The sequence below is a fragment of the Drosophila gunungcola genome, assembly GCF_025200985.1.
Source record: "Drosophila gunungcola strain Sukarami chromosome 2R unlocalized genomic scaffold, Dgunungcola_SK_2 000004F, whole genome shotgun sequence".
NCBI lineage: Eukaryota > Metazoa > Arthropoda > Insecta > Diptera > Drosophilidae > Drosophila > Drosophila gunungcola.
The window spans coordinates 2554111-2576135 of record NW_026453167.1 but is presented as its reverse complement, the minus strand read 5'-3'; the positions used below and the strand labels follow the sequence as shown (position 1 = coordinate 2576135).

Genomic DNA, 22025 nt, shown 5'->3' with positions numbered 1-22025 from the left:
AATCAAATGAGGCAAGTAGCTGGCCAAAACACTCACCACTTGCATGCCGCCACTGGAGCTGGCAAAACTGCTGAGATTTGCATTGGGTGTGGGAGTGGCAGGTGCTGTTGCTACACTGGAAACCTGGCTGTTGGCTCGCACCAGCTGCGAATAATAATAAAAAATAAATAAATTACTAACGATATTCCCTATAAAAAATGAAACCTCTTTTACCAACCTGTTGAGGCGGCAGATTTGTAGGCTGTTGCATGGGAGGTGGCGCCTTCACCAAAGGTGAGTGTGGCTGCTGTTGCTGATGTTGCTGTTGCTGCTGCTGCTGTTGCTGCTGCTGCGCCAGGTGGATTTGTTGCAGATGAAATTGCTGAATAACCAAGGCTTGCTGGTGAATGGCCGCAGCCGCAGCATCTTGGTTGTAATAGGGCGGTTGCCCTCCCAGGTAATAAACCGATCCGGGTGGCACTGGCATGGCGGCCAACAGCGATTGCTGGGCCAGCAGTGATTGCTGCTGCTGCTGCATCTGCAACTGGATCTGATGCGAGTTGATGTGGTGCTTCATCTTCATCTGCGTGCTGGGCGAAAGCGTAGGATGAGCCAGCGATGGCTGTTGCACCAATGGCAGTTGAATGGATAGCTTCTGCTGGACCATTTGGTGCTGTTGCTGTTGCTGCTGTTGAAGCTGCAACTGTTGCTGCTGCTGCTGCTGAAGCTGAAACTGCTGCTGCTGCTCCTTGCTGCTGCCCGGTGCATAGAGCGAGGCATTGTGGAACTTGGGCTTATATGGCTTGTAGTCAATCGACGGGCGATGCTGGGCAGTGGCCGAGTGCAGATTATCCGCGGTGGTGGGTGGCAAAGTACCGGCAGCCGGTGAGCCCAGCGGCAATTGTTGCAAGTGCTGTGGCAGCGGCGGCTGCTGCAAGTAGGCACTCTTGGCCGCCGACAGCGTGGAAGGTGAGGGTGTGGGCGAACTTATGGGCTCATCGTAGGGCGAACCAGCGCGACTTGGCTGCAAGTAAATCAAGGCATTAGCTACAGTTTGCTAGGGTTATCCCGCTCAATCAACTTACCAGCTCCGAACTACTGTTGCTCAATTCGGCATCCTGATCGGACAATCCATCATCTGCATCCGCAGGCACTTCCAAGCCCCGAGCTCGGGCTGCATGCGATCTGGAGCGGCAATGTTTGTACAAATTGCTCTTTGTCTTGAACGCAATGCCGCAGGTGTCGCATGGATAGGGTCGCTCGTTGGTGTGGGCACGTATGTGCTTCTCCAGCACCGAGGGCTTGGCACACAGCAGATTGCAGTATGGGCAAACATAGCGTCCGGACTTTTCGCCTGCAGGATTCGCTACTGCTGGCATTCCTGGACTCCCCGTTGTTGTTGGCTGTGTCATTTGCTGATGCTGGGCAAATGTTGCCGGTGACAGTGTAGCATTTGCTGCATAGTTGCTAATGCTGTTGCTGGTCGTGTTGCCGTTGCTGTTGCTATTACTATTACTGAGTGGCGTTCGCGTTCTGGCCGCTGCCTTGTAGCCACTGTTGCTGATGATGCTCTCCTCATGACCAATGGCATTGACATGATTGCTATTTACAAAATTGGCACTGAATTCATGTGTTGCTGTTGCTGTTGCTGGCATCGGTTGCGGCTGATGTTGCTGCTGCTGCTGCTGCTGCTGCGGCACTTGCTGTTGCTGGGTCATCAGATGGTGGTGACCATTGGCCAGCGGCATCATCATCGGCGGCGGTGGTGGTGATAGCGAACTGTTCGAGGACATCGATGTGGTGCGGATGGCATCATGTGCACTACCACTACCGTTCGTTGTCGAGTGGCTGCTCTCCACTTCGGTGGTGCTGGCCAAACGTTTGAACTTCTTGTGCAGATAGCGTGAAATATTTGACCAATCCCCCAGCGAAGCCTCATCGGTGGCGTTGGCGGTGGCGGTGGCGGGTGTGGGTGTGGCATTTACGCTGGCCTGGCTACTAATGTTGCTCATCGTATTAACCACATTGGCTGGAGCCACTGGCTCCTGGTTGCTGCTGACTGCTGCCATCTGTTGTAGCGTCATTTTGCTATCACTTAGACTTGCTTTATCTCTACACTTAAATTCATAATTATTCTCACTAATACTATTATCACTGTGGTTGTTGTTGTTGTTGTTGTTATTTGTTTTATTATTATTATTGTTGTTGTTGTTGTTGCTGATGATGTGGTTGCTGTTGTCAGCAGTCGACAACTCGCTTAGTTTATCTCGTGTACTTGTACTGGGTTTGCTGTTGCTGCTGGTGTTGCTATTGCTATTGCCACCAGCAACATCTGTGGTTGCTGCTACTGTTGCTGCTGCTGCTGCTTTGGAGGTTGTTAGTGTTGCAACCGCTGGTGTTGCTGTTGCTGATGTTGCTTCTGTTACAGCGGCTGCTGCTGCTGTTGCTGATGCTGCTCTGTTAGCTTTGTTTGTTGCTCGCTGAGTGACTGTGGTTGCTGTTGCAGTTTCCCGATATGTCTGCTTCTTGGTTGTTGATGTTGTTGCTGCTGTTGTGGTTGCTGCTGTTGCTGTTGCTGCTGCTGCCGCCGCTGCTGCTGCTGCTGCTGTGGCACGTCGCGTATTGTTCACTTTATTGGTCTTGTACTGTTTGCCTGCGGTTTTGTAATGCTTGGCCGTTGTGGTTGTTGCATTTTCCATATTATTATCGAATTTATTACCCTGTGACGTATTTGCAGCGGGCTCATCTATAGCGAAAAAGAGAGAAAATAAATCCAAATTAATTCAATGTATACCGCATAATTTAATTTAAATGCCAAAGCTAATTGATACACCCATGATAATCCCATTTATACATTGGTTTCCCTGCTCAATGCACGGATATTATTTTAAACGATAAACTAGGTAATGGTAGCATCGCGAATGAACGGCAAAAGTCAACTGTTTTTGCTTCTGACCAAGAACTTGGCTGTGTCTCCAATGCAATTAATTATTTACTTTCAGCTAACACACGCTTTTGTGTTAACTTTCAGCTAATAGACCCTTTTAGCTGGAATGGATTTTGAATAATTCAAGTGCACTTGATGTTTGCGTTTGGGTTTCCCAAGACTTGATTCCCTCCCTTGCCCCTTAGTTAATCTTTTTATATTTCCAGCCACACTATCAGCACTAATTGGGGCTTAATCTTATCGCCGTGTAGCTGCGAATTCCACATACTGAGCACGCTAATTCGAGGCGATCAATCCACCAAGTGAATCACAAATTGGCAAATTCCTGTGCACTATTGAAAATCAATTTCCCAGCCTGCGAACGTGTCAACATCGATAAAGAGCACAGTGGCAGAAATACACATATGTATTTGTACGGATGTACACTTTTGCCTTGTTTCTTTTTTATCAACTTTCTATTTTGAATTCCCAATTTAGCTAGGGTTCAGTTCAGGCCCCACCTGCTTGCAAAGTCAGGCAGGCGACCAAAAAAACACGAAAATCCAAGAAATGTGACAAGTGAAGTGTAATGACTGGTGTCACTGGCGTGTCGTTTGTTGTTGGGGGCTTCCTTATCACAGCTCGTGCACACATGTGTGACAAAAGTACGTATCAGTACTGTAAAGCTGGTAACTGAAGATCACAAGTGGGATTATAAATAATGTTGCCAAATAATAAGGAGAAAACTAGAAAAAATCATAGCAGAACTTTTAGTACTACGTTTTTTGTCAAATATTTAAAAATATATCATTTTCATTTCATCTAATAAAAGCAAAAGATTTATTAACATGTATCTATTTTATCGGAAACAAAAATATTAAAAACAAGCTGGTTTTTTTTACTTTACTTTTTAGGCATGAAAACTTTATAATCACACATTAAATTTGGAAAATGAATGATTTCAAAATTTTATGTAGAAAAATTTTTTTTTTAATTTAGTAGTATTAAGTGTTTATAAGGTAAGAATAAAACCATATATTTTTCAAGAAACATGTAACTTTTTAATTTTTTTTTAGAATTACAATTCCAGGAAAATAGAGAAATATAGAAAAATCTAAAGGGACCCATGAATCTTAAACGTTCTTCACAAAAGTTTGATAAGAGTTTGTTAACATTTGTATTATTGCAATACTCTAAACTGTTGCTTTTATTGTGAGCCCCACTGTCCGTCCGCATACACGTATTATATGACTCGCTCGTAGGGCGATTAGTAAGCTGGGGTAGTTCTCAAATCACAATCGCACACAGACCGACGAGCGACGAGCGGACGAGCGACGACCGACAGACTGAACAAAACTCACTGGCAACCGAGTTGGGTCGCGTTAATTGACTCGACTGCGACTGTTTAGCATTCAGCGTTATTATTATACACATTATACGGCATTATGCGATCGCAGCGACGACTCTCGTCGCTTCCCAATGTTTACTCAGTTCGTTATCAGCACGGCTATAAGGCTTTCAAGCCGTGCGACCGCAAAAAAAGAATTGCCTAAAAGTTCCATTGATAATGCCAAGCTCTATATACTGTGTGTGTGTGTGTGTGTGTGTGTGTGTGTGTGTGTGTGTGTGTGTGTGTATGAGCTGTAGGTATTTTTGGGAATGTGTGTTTACCAGATTCATTATCAGTTATCAGTGGGGTCTATCGTGCGCCTGAGTCAGAAACAAAGCCCCCGATAAGCGATCCCCATTGTAACCCAAGTGATTGGCAATTTGCTCGACTGCAGACGCGTTGACGTCAGTTATCCGATATTTATTCCAATAAATGGATGTCAGATTGTCATCTTGTTGGGCAATTAAGTGACATTCGCTGGTGACAAGCTGCTCGGGGATCCAAATCCTAATTACATAATCACGAGTAGGAAATATAGTACACATGTGTATGTACTCAACTTATTAATAAACGAGTGAGTAGGTCAATTACAAGGCGCCAACTGCGCCACAATTGAAATATGTTTAGCGATTATAAGGAATGTGAGTGCTGTTTGCTGCTAATAAAAACAAAAGCGGAAAAACGAAAATAAACAATTCGGGCAAAGTCCAATAAACTAAACCTACGCAGTCAAAACAAAGTTAAAGCTAGAGATTTGAAGACAAAGTTCTGTAAATCGAAACTCTTTAAAAAACAACAACAAAGTCTAAACTATCGAAGTTTAACCAAGTAAACTCAATTATAAAGCATAGACTTACGAAACGTAAGCCACCAAGAGTCACAACAATATAATAAAGTCAAGCGGGAATAAAGCAGATAAGCTAATCAGAAGGAGGCGCTTATAAAAACCCCAGCAATAAAAACCAGAATACTCATATTCCAGATACAAAAAGTACACAAAGCGCAAAGTGCAGTGTGACGTTTAAAGATTCTGACTTTACACCATCATTGTTGGCCACGTAAATCGATTTGCCACAGCTATCAAGTATATATTTATATGACATTTCGTTATCACGAATTTTTGTTTAACGATCTTGGGGATCTAATTACGCCTGTTTGCCAGCATTTTGAGGCGTGAAAACGGCAAGTAAACGTGAAACACATGGGAACGTTTTTTATAAATACAAGCTGGAACTGCATTTGCATTGGCATTTTCATTTGCATGCACTTTTTTATTGAGCGACGAGAAAAACAATTGCCCCTGTACAAAGTGCAATAAATATAGCGCTATAGCAAATAATCAGACACTAAAAAATTCACTAGAACAAAGTATTTGCCTTAATATTTTGTTATATATTCTTCTACTTTTAATTTTTTTTTAAATCTGCGATTTTAATATTGATATTTATTTTGTTGTGTAGAAAGCCCTGCTTGTCAAGTTGATAAATTGACGCAAATATTGGGCACACGCTATCGCCTACGTCACAAGTGCATTTGGCGATTAAAGAAAATAATAAAATAAAACAAGAAAACAAATATAAAAACGCTGAAACCAGCACAGAGAAATAATGCAAAATATAAAAAATACGACGAGGTGTGGCAACGGCGCCACAAAGTCCACACATCTGTCTGACGGTCAGTCTGTCACTCTGCCATTCGGTCATTCCCTCAGTCGTCCATTCCCTCATTGCCCCACGATGATGACGACGACGTCATCGCAGTGCAAAAAGCACTGAGCACTCGCCCACTTAGCAATTGTTTATAATTTATTAGCGAGCAGCGGTTTAAGCGGTGGCGAAAAAAACAGAGTACGTCAAGTTCGCGGAAAAGATTCCGAAATTCCAGCGAACAACGAAACGCCCGATAAAAAACGTTGAAAACAGCCAAACGGTAAAGAGAAACATACCCAAGCTTTATTGTGACCACACGCATCATTTCTCAGTCTGTCCCGCTCATTTGCATAGTAGTTGGTGTTTATGGGCGAAACGCAACAACTGAAAATGCACGGCGCGAAAAAAAGGTTCGCGGCGCGCGAAAATTCGAGAAATCGAAAGAGGCGACAACCGACCGACGCGCTGAAACTTTTAAAATGATTTAAGGCAACTAGACGAGGCGACCAGCGAAATTCATTCAGAGTGTGTTGTGTTTCAGACGGCTTTTTGTTGTGTGTGTGCGAAAAGAAAACGAAGAAGCGACCGAACAGGGCAAAAACAACTAGTAAGAAGTCTAAACTCGACTAAGGTATACCCGGTAAAAAAAAAGGTAGGATCTCAAAAAACAAGGATCCAGTTAATTTCTAAAGCCATTACTTATTCATCTGGAACTATCAAGTAGGCAATCTATATCTTAAATATATATGTATACTATTGGGAAAAAAATGTATTTAAAGGACATAAAATTTTAGTTGTAGATGGTAAAGAAGAGAATCAATTGACCTTTGTTGACTTTAAAACAGATTTTTTCCAAAATCGAGTTATTTTATTTGAGATCCTACGATTCTTTAAATATTCAATATTTATGATATACATTCTACAAAGTACAATAAAACTATTTTTAGTGACTAAAAAGTTTTTGTTTCGAAATTCCCGATTTGACAATTTATTTTCTGAGGTTTCTAAACTTGTTAACCGTTTTATTAATTTATTCTTAAAAAAAATTGAAAAGTCACTTGTGGATTTGCTTATTATAAAATCGTCTTATCGTTTAAATCCTTAATGGTTCCAGAATCTATCTTGTTCTTAGAGTTTTAAAAATCCCTAAGATATGGAGAATGTTCGGTATACCCCTGATTTGATTGGGTTATTGGGTATTAAAAATACGCGACGTCAGCGCAGGCATCAAAAAAAGAGTACAATAATCAAATAATTGCGGCTACCTCGTCGTCACCCCCCGCACACAAACACACGCACACACAATTTCCCCACTCACACGCATTTGCAATTGTCAATCAAAAGTAAGCACAGGGTCGCTGCTTCTTCTTATTCAGCTTTTGATTTTGCGGCAGCCACTGAGAAATGATCAAATCAAGCAAAAATTAAGCAGAAAAAAATTTAGAAAACAAAACCAACAACAGGTGACGCGAAGTACGAAGCGAAATGAAACGAATCGAAATAAAATGAAATGAAAGACTGTCGCCAGCCAGTCAGACGTTGTTGTTTTTTGTTGTTTTGTCCCCCTATTGTTGATTACGTACGCCACACACACTTACACACACATGCACGTAAAACACGCGCACACACACAGGCAAACAGTCGACCACATTCCCCCGCACAAATATGCGAAATTTTGCTGACTAAGGAAGGTCTGGGGAGCACCAGGCAGAAAAAAGCAAAAAGCTGAAAAAAAGCAAAAACACACCGCGATAACAACAAAAGCATTTAAAAATCGTAGAAGCACAAAACGAACCAACGGAAAAAGTGATAATAAAATAATAATTGCTACAGCGCAGACCGATCGCGAGAGAGAGAGAGGCCAGGCCAGAGTTGCCATAATAGCTGAGAGAAACCCCCATCGCCAGCCCCATCCCCCCTCCCACTCAATCAGATCAGCACGATTTGCCTTTAATGTTACTTATTCAGATATTTTATAGCCGCAAATGCGTATAAATTAAAATAAAGTTGATCAACATTTCTACTAATCGAACCTAACTGATTGGAAGTGGCGTTAAGCAATATTTCGTCAAAAAAATGTATACCAGTCAGTATACAAGTTCAAAGTTTGAACGAACATTTAAATGCAACAGAGCGTATGAGCGATAAACATTCAATCCGATGCGGAGACTTTTTTTTAAAAGCTAGTATGAGTAAGATTTTTAATATTTCTAAAAAGTTATATAAGTACTTACATAAGTAGATATAGAAAACTTAAATTAAAGCAAAAGTGAAAAAAACTTATTTTCTTAGCTAGTTTCTTTTTAGATTTAGATTCTATTTGGAAGCTAAAGCTGTCAACACTGTTTGCCATGTGGCGACGAAGCCCCACAGCCAGAGCTCTCCCTCTCGCAAACATGACTAAGCCAAACAACTTGACAACACTGTCGGGGGAATTGTTGCTGCTTTTGAGTCAATTCATAAGAAACGAGGAAACCCGCCGCCATGTCGTTGTTGCTGCCTTATTATATACATACAAATGTGGATGTGTATGTGCATTGGCATGAGCATGAATCAAGTTAAAAATTTTAATAATTTTGCCCGATGTTGTGGCTGTAAACGAGTTTAGCTTGTTGAACTTGTGTGTGTGTATATAAGAGTGCGGCTACTTGTTTTCTTCATCTTCTTCTTCTTGCTCGGACACTGCAATAATATATTACACCCATACAGATGCAAAAATGAAGAGCTTGATAAGCGCTGTATGCGCCATATCTCTTTCTTTTTGAAGGGGGAAAAGGAAGGGGCGCCCGTGACGTTCCCGTGTCTCATTGTTATTGTTGTTGCCCACTCAGCCGTGGTGAAGTGTTATAGGAAATCAAATTAAGGCGATTAAAGAGCGGGTACACGCGCTCTCAAAAAGAAAGAGAGAAGAGGATCGCTCTCAAGACATGAGATACGGATTTTGATGACTACTTGAATACCCTACAGGTAAGAGATACACTACTTTGCTGATAATATCGATCGAAAAAGTTACTATCGCAGATAGCTTTATTTCTAAATATTTTTAATATATTAATATTTTTGTAGAAATAATTGTTGATATTGGTCTATAGGACTATTAATTATTATAGGACGAACACATCTTACAATTTTTTTCCGAAATTTGAAATCTATTTTCATTATAAAAGGAAGATACTGGTCGGTATTTTTTAAAGTTTTTTGTTTAGCCACTACCGACAATTAAAACCTTATTAGTGTAAAGTGTATTTTAACCCATGCTTAGTAATATACCCCCCGGCAACGCGAATTTTAAAACAATTGATAAGGCTAGGACAAAGAAATTATGCTTTTGTGCAGAACTTTGGCATTTGCTGATAAGTTTGAAAGCAATTTGAGCGAAGTCAGTAAACAGTTTAAATTATTTATTTACCTAAAAGGGGTTTCCAGAGCAGAATATTAATATAAACAAACACAGCGCCAAACTGTTGATAAATTACGGAAAATGCGAAAACATTTCATTATAAGTGGTCTGAAGTTGGTCTTTTGACTAATCAGTGGTTCTTTTCATGGAATAGATTTCCTTTCAATGACTTATCAACAGACAGGGTGCGCATTCTGTTGTCAAGACTAAAAGGTCAAGGTACGGATTCCGCTATCGATAAGTAGTTAAGATATATTCTTAGAATTTGTGTGAAATGTTGGGAATAAGTGTCTTTGCAGGAGATCCAATTCGATTATCTGTCACTAAATGAGTAAGCATTATTAGGGGAAATTTGGCATACAACACAAATTCTCGGCATATTATACACTTTTCGCATTAGCACGGAAATTCCCAAATTAGTTTGACGTCAGCAGAAGAAATATTGTAAAATTTCTCGAGAGGAAAATCATGTTCAGTTTGTGCCTAGATGTTTTCCGATTGCCAAGGTTCCCTGGTTTACATATAAGTAGGTAAAATCTGTATAAACAAATTGATTTTTGGCATAGCGAAATAAAACAGAATCGAAATTCTGTTTAGCACTTATTCAAGCTTTGAAATACAGATTTATTGATTTTTAGTATGCGCCGTTGGTTTTCAAATATTTATGACTGCATTTGGACTTTGAAAATTGCGACCACTTATCTAACGGTTAAAAATCGATTGTTTATAAATAGATTAAAGTCTTCTCGGAATCTGAAAAATTATTCAATATTTTTATAATTTCCTAATAACTTAGAATTTATATGCCAAAATTATTTATGATTATTGCATGGATGAAAAATCACTTTCGGGCGTTATAACCGTAAATATAAAATGAGTTCAAAGTAAAAATCAAAGTATTTCTTCCTCATTCCGCAATTTGTGTAAATGAGCAAGAGCTTTCAAAATATAGGAATTCATGGCAAAAGAGTGTTAAACAATTGCCAGTCTAACATTTTTTTGTTTACACGCAAAGTAAAACAACGGAAGATCGAGGAAAGCAGACAAAAATCGTTCGATAATTTTTGTTTATTTTTATTTTCCACTGTCTTTGACTTTTGGCTTTGCTATTCTGGCTGATAGAATTTGATTTTCTCGATTTTCTTAATTTTCCATTTTGTTTTGGTGCCGCCGCCTCGCTAGAAATGTATTTTTAAATGCTCCAACTACGTAAGACGACATTCAAGTGTTTTATTTTAGACAGTAGACGGTATAGAGCCAAGTTGTCGGCTATATATACACACACATCTGCGTCCGTACATATATCAGCTTAAATATTTTTAGTTGCTTCTATTGGCCTTTTGCGTTAGCACATTTTTGTTAAAAATGATCGTTTTGGTATTTGCTTTATACAGCCAAATGGAAATCTCGAATCAATTCGATTATGCAATGCTGCGCAGTGCTATAAAGATCATAATTTAATTTCACCCCCATCAAATGAAGCTAGGTATTTCGAATTTTATGGCGACATAAAAGCAGAAATTAATGAGAGTTTTTCGCTCTAATGTCACGTTATTTTTGGAGGGCTAATTAAATCAAACTGTTTATAAATACTTGTGCTCGGTCAAAGAAGGCCGCCAAAACAAACGGCTTGGGGAAAGAATCTCTAAATCGTGCATTCGAGCGCAAACAAAAAATGTTTCCGAGCGCCAAGCCATCAAAATAATTTTTCACAAATCGTGTGCGTTGTTCTTTCTTAATTTTGTTTTATTTTTTTCTTTTTTTTTCTGCTTGTCTTGGCGTTTTGGCATTTGAAGGACGGAAATACGTTGGCGGCGTTGTGAATTTTTGCATATTAGCAAAAAGTGAGAAAAAAAAATAATCATAAATAAATACAAAAATATGATAAATTCAAAGACGCTTACGTAGGCAACTCATGGGGCTATATTATGGGATTGATTCAATTCGATTCGATTCGAAACGAAACGACCCGATGAATGCAAAGGCATGCGCAATGGGCGGGAAAAAAATGGTAACCGATTTCAGCGGCCCGGACCCAAAGAATCTGTATCTGTATATCTGTAGCTGTGGCTGCGGAGTATCTGTTGCTGTGTTGTCAAGGTCATGACTGCTCTTTAGGGGTTGCCCAGCCGATAAACATGTGTCGTCATTCCCCGGGCAGGGCATTCCTCAAATCTCACGCAAACTCAGCCGCACACACAAGCACATAACACAGCATTAAGGCGGAACGTATTATAACTGTTGCATGTTTAATTGTTCGCAAAACACTTGAGAGCAGGCCTAAGACCCTGAGACATACAGTGGCGCCTCGGTATTGAGAATGGCTAACTTCTGCATTTTACAATTTATAATCAAAGTTTAGGTTAATTAAAAGATGTTGATCTTATTTTGTAAAAATTCTATTTAATTTTGATATCTTTGTTTTTTCTATATATACTTGAAGGAAAATCGTAGTCATCAGCTTCTTTAATTCTATCTTAACTAGTAAATAATAATCTAAATTTAGTGTCTGAATTCTCAATAGAAGAAATGTGTGAACTTCTGGGTTTTGTTACAAATTTGAAATCTAGAAGGTTCCACTGTTCCACAAGGGGAATAGCGATTCCATTTGAACGCCCCGTGGTGTAGCCTTAAGTGGATTTCCACCTTAGTTGCTTTTGTGTTAATGTTGTTGCTGCTTGCACGTTGCACATTTATAGCCTGCGTTGTTGTTGTTGCTGCTGGCGTGTCAATGACGTTGCAAGCCTTTTGTTTGTCTTTTTACCTAGCCAGGTATCCTGGCGCCGGCTTAATTTACGGAAAAGGTAAAAGGTAAGGAGCGCAGGTAAAACGCCTTTAAGTAGTTCAAGTCCAATCACCATGCCCTCTCGCTCTCATGAGCACACCTATACCCATACCAATGCAGAGATTATCCACTCACCCACTATTGTTGTTGTTGTATTACTAACACTAATCTGATTTTGCGGCCCGGCCGCGGGGTTGCCCAGATTGTAGTGTTGTTTTTTTCTCTGTTGCTTCTTCTATTGTATTCTCGAGAGGGGATCTCTCTTCGACTTTTGTTTATTTTGAATTTTCACAGTTTTTCTTGGAATTCCTTGCACTCTCTTACTCACTCGCACGCACTTAATCACACGTTCTTCTCTCTTTTTATATTTTGGATAGAGAGGCTTTGAATTTTGCACTTTGATTTTCGTGTATTTTCGCTTTGCACTGCAACTAATTAGCATATTATGACATTCATTTTGCTGTAACCTTTCCTCTTTGTTTCTCTTTTGCACACTTTTTCGCGCTATGATCTAATTTGATTAATACAAAACTTGTTGTTGGCGGCTGCACTCGCACTTCTCGCCCACACACTATTATATATTACGTATACGTATAGGAGCGTATGTTCCGTTCTTTTGTGGTTTCTTTCTTGTTTATGTTGCGTTGTTTATGCCGACTAATTCGAATTCATCGTCGTCGAAACAAAACCGCCACGCCGCACCGAAACAAGCGAAACGTCCGAACAGCCGAAACAACCACACCGAACGACGAAGATCGAAGAATGGCGGGCCTCGACTCGAGGCTCGAGTTTTTTTTTGACGCCGGCAGCGACGCGGGCAGCGCAGCAGGCAGCGACGCTTAACCCTTAGGCGCCCGAGAGAATAGCGTTTCAATAATAGGTACTTCTTGAGTGCAGGTGATAAATATTATATAGAATCATTTCAATTGATCAAATAACGCTCTTCTAGGATTTAAAAAGAAATGTTTTTTTTTTTGCATTCACACAGCGTGCAATCTTTATACATTAAACATGTGATGAACTGTTTGGTTTCGGCTTTTGTTTTTGCCAGATAATTTATTATGTTATTATCACTTTGATAGGGCTACTGAACTCTATTTGTTGTGGTAGCTTAAAAATAAAAGTTTACTTACCTAAAGCTTTTTAGTTATCATTACGCAAATAAACTTGAATGTTTGTAAGAGGTTATTTTCCTTAAAATGTACCAGCTTAGTCATTTTCCTTAAAATGTACCAGCTTAGTCATTTTCCTTTTGAGTTAAGACAAATGATGAAAATATGTTTTTTTTACTCGAATTACTTATCTTTGTTAATAGTTTGTTTAACCTATGAATGAGAAAGCGAGTTACATTTATAGCTGCTGTTGGTTAGTATGGGTCAATAGAATCGATCAACTGTTCCTCGCCGTTAATGTGTGTGTGGGCAAATATTGGTGTGGTTATTTTCGCACTACATTTAAAAACACAATCTATTCTATTAATCAGACATTCAGCTTGTCAAATAGAATATTTTATTATTTTTATGCTGTTGCATCATTTAACAGTGGGTTAATGTAACCCCACAATGGGTGAACCGCCCCTGTGCGAATGATTAACAATAACCGGCAAGAACAAGAACAACAAGCAGGGAAGCAGAACATAACAAGAACAACAAGTGAACTGGCGTCGCCAAGTCGTCACTAAGTCTGTGTGTTTGTGTGTGTGAGTGAGCGACTGTTGCGTCTGTGAGTGTTCTTATGGCCTGCCATCTCTATCTCTTTCCGGCTAACGTGATTTTTGTAGACATATGGCGCTGTTGCGCTCTCTTTCCACGAATGAGCAAAATCACTTTCCTCTTACATCTCTCCATCTCTTTAGCCACTTCTTCTCTTCGTACCCTGTACTCAAACAGTATCTTAGAACTTGAGCAGTTGTGGAGATAGATAGAGTTTCCTTGATTGGAACTTCCATAACTTGAAGTTTCTATGAGTCGAACTGGTTTTAACCAAAAACTCAAAAGTTTTTTTTGTGGCAGAATGCGGTTTTATTTATAGATTCGAAATATATAATAGAAAATTAACCAATAACAAAAAACAGTTTAAAATGCTGTACTTAATAAAATGACGCAACAGGACGTATGAGTGATAAATCATTAAGTCAATGCGCAGAGACCCTTAAGCGCTTTTTCACAAACATTTTTATATGGAAATTCCTAATAGCATTTAACATGAGCTGGAAGACTTTAAACCTAGTATACAAAGTTAATAGCAACTCAAAAAAGTTGTTATTTTTTTGATTCTATTAAAACTGACCAAAGGGATTTTGAAATATGTGACATCATTAACTTACAAATTAAGGCTTTGCTGCGCTTGTTAATCATCTTGACCTTTTAAGGTCCTAAATAGAGGGTATCTAAAATGCGAGTGCACCAATTGGAGCGTTCTTTCTGGTTTCTGTTGTATTTCGCTGCGTATTTTTCTGCCGCGAGGGAAGCCCGCCCGCAAAATGTGCCATTGTTATTGTTGTACATACTTGCTTTTGTCGAATATAAAACAAAAAACAAAAAGAAGAAGATGAACGCGTAAAGTGAGCGCCGCCGTGTTCTTGGCTTATTAGATCAATTGGTTTTGCACTTTTTGTTGTTGTGCTGCCACTTTGTTGGGTTTATTTATAAATTTATTCTATTTCCCCCGCTGTGCGCCATTTTCAGCGTACAGTTTTTGTTTGCTAATTTGTAGCTAAAGTTTGTTTTTGGGTTGAGCAATTGCAAAAGTTGCGGAACCTTATTGATTTAAGCTCTTAGGTGTCCCAATAAATTGCAAACTTATTAATTTGTTTTCCATAGTTTTGTAGCTAAAGAACTTTAGGTTTTGAAACATTTAACAAATTTTAAATTTTTCTGATGAATATTTTGTAGTTATTTTAGCAGCACATCAACGGAATTAAGAGTTTGGATCTTCGAAATGTCTATAAGTAAACGGTCAATTAAATTCCCAATTATGTATGTATATTACATGTCAACCTATTAAACTGTTAATGGAATAACTTCGTTTTGGATATTAATTTGTTGCAGCCGTAAAAGCGTTCCATTAATCACTTTCCCCCTTTTCACACCCATTAAAAATCGATCTTCGATAACGACAGCGAATTACTCAAAGAGCTTGACAACAACAACGGTAGTGAAAATCCCCCAAAGTCTGTAACTCTCTTTGCCAAATCGAACGGAAGCGATTCGATAAGAACTATCACACACACACGCGCTCTGAATATATACGGAGTATACTTCAATTTTCCATTGGAATAGTTTCTGTGTGTGTTCAGATGTACATTTATTTGGACAGTTGACGTACGATAACGCTCAACACTTGGTCGCCGATGATATCACGAAGAAAGGTAAACAATCTAATCAATAAACACAATCAACCGAGGACGAGAGGTACGCACTCATCTATTAGAGCGACACGTTTGTACATACATTTGTATGTATATGTAGACGTGTCTACATACGCGTATAAACATATGTATGTACACAGGGAGAAATTAGCACCAGAAGTTGCTCATCGTTTCCGGCATATTATCACATCAAAGTGACTCCTGTCTGTGACATCAGATTTTTATTTCTTAACATTTCGAAATGGGTTTCTTCATCATAAAAATAAATTGTGTTATAAGGCTAGATACGAGTAATTGGTAGTGAAAGTATAAGCGTGATAAGATTTAGGCTATTATGATATATGAAACTTGGTGTTTTTTGACCATTCAAGAAAAGAAACTTTACACAAATGGTTTTGATAAGATTATAATTATGATTAGTTTAAGAACTTAAATTAGGCGATTTTAAGATTTTCACTCTTAAAATGACATTCTAAATAGTATATAATAATTTATAAATAATTTGTCTTAAATATACAAAACCATTAGATGACATGTTTAAAGTCATAAGGATGGGACGAAAATAGAACAAACATGGTTAAGTTTTTTTTCCGTGCATGCATGGGCTACTCCTATCTGTGTAATACCAGTTGTTGGTACTCGTGGTCGTACTCGTACGATTAATCGAACAGGCGACGCTGCCACATGCACGCGACGATTGATTACAGCAATAAAACGTCTATCGCATCGATTGATTTAAAAATATAAACCCACACACACACACACACACAGAAGCGAAGCCATCCCAAATGATCGGCAATTGGGCTGCACGGCAACAATTAACCGGGCATCTGTGTCGGTGTATCGGTGTATCTGTGTGAGCGGCGTGTATCTGTGTGAGTGGTACATATCAGCGATATATCTGCGAGTCTGGCAAACATAAATAGGCACAAGTGGCCGGCCCCAAAACTGCAGCAAAGGCAACTAACCAACAATGCCAACAATAACACCCATCGTACGTCGCCCCCGATGGGTTCTTACTCATTCACGCATTGGGTAATCGATACACTCACCAACACACATGGAGAAACGCTGCTCAGCCGCCAAATGAAACCATTAAGCGCTACATAAAACAGTCGTCGTCGTCGTCGTCGGGGGATGTCGGGCATTGGAGGGGGTCAAGGGGGCGATGAAGAGTGCCGAGGGGATGGGGCGACGCTGGAAACATTGCAACCAGAAGCTACGATCGCCAGTGCCGCCAAAGTGGCGACAATGCCACACCGAGAGAAATTAGCCACCAGTTATAGAAAAAGCATGTAATGAATGATAAAATATTATATGAAAATATGAAAAAATCCTAGTTTTATTTCTTTAAAATCGAACCAAGTCGCTTTGCTAGCAATATTTGGGATTTTATATAAAATATATTTTCTTTACAATTTCTATTTCTAAATGTAGTAAAAACCAATAACCAAATCTTACTTAGAACTTGTATAATCTGAAGGTTCCGTAAAATCTCCAGAGACTTAACAGCAATTATATTTTATCATTGAACTAATTTCGTAAAAACATAATTATTTATAAATAACTTTGAAGATTTTTGGGTCTGTTAATAAAATTTTTGGCATTTAAGCTTTTCCAACAAATATTAAAATATCTTTTATCTTTATCTTTATATCAAGATATGCTTGAGATATTTGTATAAGTAAGGTAGTTTTTAAGAAAATTGTAATTTCTATATTTCTTTATGTATCTTTTAAATCCTGGAATTTTTCTCCAAATTATTAAAAAAAAGGTTAATTTCTCTCAGTGCCATTTTGGCTCCAAACTCCGGGGCAGACAGACAACGCAAACAATCAGAGAGCCGTGGCAGCAACAACACGGCGACGTGATCATGTCTGGGCCGCTCAGTCGTTCAGCCGTTCAACCGTTCAGCAAATGTTGGCGACGTCGTCGTCGCCGTCCGGCGGCTCCAACTTTGTTATTATTACCGCTCGCTCGCTCGTGCACATGCCCCCAACTGCCCACGATTCGATGTGGCCGCTGTCCGCTGTCGGTTGTCCGCAGAGCAAACAGGTTTGACCATTCACTTGAACTGCTTTTGGGAGTTGCCCCCGGAGGAGGGGCTCTGTTTTTGTACCAGTTCCAGCGGAGTTCCAGGGGAAGGCGTCTTCGTCATCGACATTAAACGTAATCAATAGAGCGAACTTCTTCTTTAATTGAGCATCGTAAACGTGCGAGAGACAAAAGCGAAGCGACAATCAAAACTAATTGAATGCACAGTGCAAAAAAGAACAGCGTAAGATAAAATAAAGAACGATTGATTGCCCTTTATGAAAAACGAACAAATACAAATATAATAAAAACCGTTTTAAAAATAAACAGCTCCACTTATTGATCATTTTAATATAAAAAACCTTTCAGGTTCAATTAACATAATCCTACTGAAATTGTTGAATTAAAACTCAACAATTTAAGTAGAATTAAGTAAATTGAAATCAAGCAATCGGGATTAAAAATAATGCATTTATTTACATCGCAGTTTAATTTATTTATTTTATTTTGATTTTATGTATGCAAACATATTAAAAATATTTTAGCTGTATTGCTGTTGAAATCAAAAATAACGTTAAATCAACCAAAATGATATAAACGTTTAACGTGCAGCTTAAATACATAGGTATCTAATCCTAAGCCGAATTTCCGTTTCACAAATAATTACATGGCACATAATAGTCAGCCTAATTACGCATTGCATAGTTATGTGTGTTATCGATTTTTGAAGCCGCTTAGTTCAAATGTCTAAATGATAGAGCCAGCCAGACAATTTGCATCTATGTATGAATGTAGAACGAGAATTAAGCGGTTGTCATGGGAAAACTCCGGAGGGGGAGTTTCGTTGACGGATTGGGAGTGCCCCGGCATTACGAATACTGCTTCCGTTGATCGATGACACTGCCATTTATCAAGGTGTGTCTATTCCTTTTAAGAACATGCATGCATAAGTTGATTTTATAAAAATTAATTTTAATTATTGTAGTTAATCGTGTGTAAATTGTGAGATAATTAATTAACCAAAGGCTTTGAATTTGGAATATATTTAGAGCTTGATTGCTTAAACATCATTCAGTTGCTTTGTTGAATTTCTTATATTTCTTGAATACCCAAAAGAATATTTTAGAGCTTTAACGTTCATTTGATATTGTAGCTGTAGAATAAAATTCCATTGAAAAGTTCATTTCGATTGAGAGTTTAGATTGTAAACACTATTTAGTTCTTGCTTACACAAAACTGCAAACGATTCCACAAAACGAGACCTAATATATACATACTTATACGTAAAAAGATTAACAAGTGATTGAAAATCCTACAAAACAAATTGAAGAAACCACTTGTTTGAAAAAGTACATGGCACTGATTCAACATATCAAGAGATAACAATATAATGTTCCGAGAATTCAGAGCTGATTTCTCAGAAAATCATCCCCATCCGAACTGTTCGATCCGCATTATCAGTAGGTGGCCTTTCCATTCAAAAGGCTATCGCTTTGGCTCCACAGTTTCTTAGTCAGACAGCCTGGTAATGTGATGGTGGTGGAGAAACTGGTGGATTCGACTCGATTTGAGGCGATTCAATAGTGACTGAATGCGTCAGCACTGAATAAATAAACGTAGACGACCAGACCTTAGTCAACTGGCAACTACAAACTACAAGTTTTCGACATTATATAGGCACAAACAGATTGACCGCTGGGTGTTTCAGACCCGCTTAACTTGGTCATTATAGGATTGTCGATTGCTCATTTGCTGACACGCAACATTGGCTTTTGCTTTTGGCCGGCGGCAGTCAACAGTAAAGCTAGTGTGAGTAACACAACGCCAGGGTGAGGTGGAATAATCATCAAAACCAGCAAAAACAGCCGCACAGTGCGGATTTGAGTTTGAGTTATTTTAGTTTATTTGCACAACCTCAACTATCCAATAACAACAATCACGCAAAAGCCCCCTGGGTCTGCAAACTGTGAATCAAGTGGAATTTACATACATTCGGGGTTCCATCTGCCGGGTAATAAACACTAGGTGTTTTCTGGGATTGAAATTTAAGTAGGAGCTGTATAAAGTCTTTATTTTTAATGGCCTAGAATAATTGGAAATGTGTTGAAATAAATTCAAGTGCGATTTTATGGCCTATAAGTCTTGTTTCCTAAAACTTCGAAATTAGCTGAGATTGAAGAAAAATATAAAGTATAATGAAAATAATCAATAATTATATTTTAAATAATAAAACATTTATATTCTGCTTTGGGTTAACTAATTTTAAAGCGTACGAAAAAAATAGTTTATAAAGTTAAGGAAGGTATTTCCCAATTTAACTTAATCTTTAACTTCTTTACCTCAATGATTATATTTCTACATCCCCGACGTTATTCACAGTTTTTATGATGCAAAATTTTGAAATCATAGCTTTTTGCTGGAAAATCTATCACCCTGGACTGATTACTCTCTAACGACTGTGCTTCTCAGGGTACTTGAGATTCGTGAGTACTCTGTTTGATAGTTTTGTGTACACAATTCGAGAGTCGATGCCGCTGGCTGCTGTTGCTCTAGCTGATTGGGAATCGCCAGTTTGGCGACTGGGCTCGCACAGATACAAAAACAGATACAGATACAGCACAGAGATACAGATACTTTTGTACACATTCTTCGGCACGATGTCTGTTGTTCTGTCGACGTACTTGTAGCGTCTATGAAATCGCTTTATATTAAGCACCGCACCGAGAGCAGTAAATAAAACGCAAAACGCGGCGATCGCAGACGAACGACGCCAACGAAAATATGCCGAGGAATGTTGAGATATATCTCCGAGAGACTCTCTGATTGTCGCCCATACGCATATACGAACGAGTATCTCGAAATCTGCATCTTCATCTGAATCTCAGGGTTCTCTTTGCTGTAAACTGCATGGGCTTTTTGGACCTGCTTGTTATTCCTTTTTTATTTTGTGGCCACATCAGGGCCGCATATTTGCATACGCCAGCAGCTGTTTATAGTTTCTCATATCAGCTAATTGAATCGGTTTAGCTATGCTTTTCTGCTTTTCTGCTGGCCCAGACATCAGCGAGACAGCTTAATCACTTGCGTCAATGGATTTGCTGGCTGCTTACCTGGCCAAAACGAAATCGTAAGAGAAAAAAAAAAACAAAAAATAGTCAGAACAGACGGAATGGCATCATTACGCCGGTCAGCAGCAGATTTTCCCGGGTAAAACCCATAAAATCATCAATAGACCCCGGACAGCAAAGGGATATAAGTAGGGCTTAGTGGGCCACTTGACTTGACGCATTTAAACCTGGCGCTAGGCCAACAGCAAAAGGTCCTAAATCCCCGCACAGGTCAGACTTTTCGGCAGGGCAGCAATTAAAAATGCCACGGCAGCAGATTCAAATTCAAATTACACCCATCTAGATGGATTTCTGCGCTGAGCAGGTAGTGCTGATGAGCTAGGTCACTTCTGGTGAAAATCATTCCCGGGTTTTCTTTCTGACACAAATGTATCTTTGATCTCGTAAATGGGATACAACGGTTAAGATGCTGCTAAAGATACTTTAACAATATGCTTATTTTAAACGTTTCTGTAAGGATATAGCTTTCTTTATTAAAGGTGATTTTAGATATGAATGCGGCATTTTAAGTTTGTTATTAGAAGAACTCTTTAGGCAACAAGAATGTATCTTACAAAACTTGTATGTATCATACAGCAAATAAATAAATACTAAATATTTCTGCATAATATCCTGAAGACTGGCTTATAGCTTTAAAAAGTTTAATATCCAGCTGAGCACATATTTTTTTAATATCTCAGTCAAAGATTATGGAATTTTTTCCGAATTTTCAATTAATTAAATATAAAATATTATTTATCTGACCTTTAATCAAGATATAACTATGTCAAACGTACCCTTTATTTTCTTTCAGATTCTTATGAAAGATACTTTAGACTGAATGACCCGAGTTGTAAGCCACTCCAGTTACGCTATCACAATTATATCATTATTATTGGTATCTACGTCACGTTTGAGCTTATCGAAACGAAAGTGAAATGCGGCTGGCTTCGGCAAAGTATCTATAATCGCATAATCTTCTTCGATACGCTTGCACACACACACACACACACCCATTAAGACACGCAGATACTTTATTGCTGCTGATTTGTATAGATGTATCTGCTTGCCTCACTTTCGAGTACAAGTATATACAGTATACCCCAAGTATCGGTGTGCGAACTCTGTCGTGAATCACGCCATTTGGCCTTATCAACCGAAGCTCTCATCGCTTCTATTTTATTATTTCACGCCTATGTACAGAGCACGCACTTTATCAATATCGCTAAGCACTCGCTTGTGTATCTGTGAGATTGCTTTTGTGCTTGGCACCCATAACAACTGTATTAAACGCCATTCGACATATGTGGAAGCCCATCTGCTTTTCCCCTCGCCGCTTTACCCACAGATAAACATTTCTAGTTCACTTTTTTTCCGGGAAACTT

The 22025-nt window shown here is 39.0% G+C and overlaps 2 protein-coding genes across 5 annotated transcripts in view; one reads left to right on the top strand and one right to left on the bottom strand.

The window, feature by feature from the left end:
• Positions 1-22025, bottom strand: part of LOC128254273 (uncharacterized) — a 49395-nt gene that overhangs the window by 6686 nt on the left and 20684 nt on the right. The window contains 3 exon segments of the mRNA XM_052983209.1: positions 37-144; positions 218-1003; positions 1065-2725. Of these exon segments, the coding sequence (XP_052839169.1) occupies positions 37-144; positions 218-1003; positions 1065-2725 (2555 nt within the window).
• LOC128254277 (G-protein coupled receptor dmsr-1) overlaps positions 4144-22025 on the top strand; it is a 78007-nt gene continuing 60125 nt past the window's right edge. For 2 of the 4 annotated variants that reach the window (XM_052983218.1, XM_052983214.1), the window contains exons 1-2: positions 4144-4869; positions 8237-8911. The gene's annotated coding sequence lies outside the window, so the exon portion shown is untranslated. Of the gene's footprint in view, positions 4870-8236; positions 8912-17297; positions 17555-22025 lie in introns of those variants that run through there. The other 2 variants (XM_052983219.1, XM_052983215.1) reach the window with 1 other exon arrangement.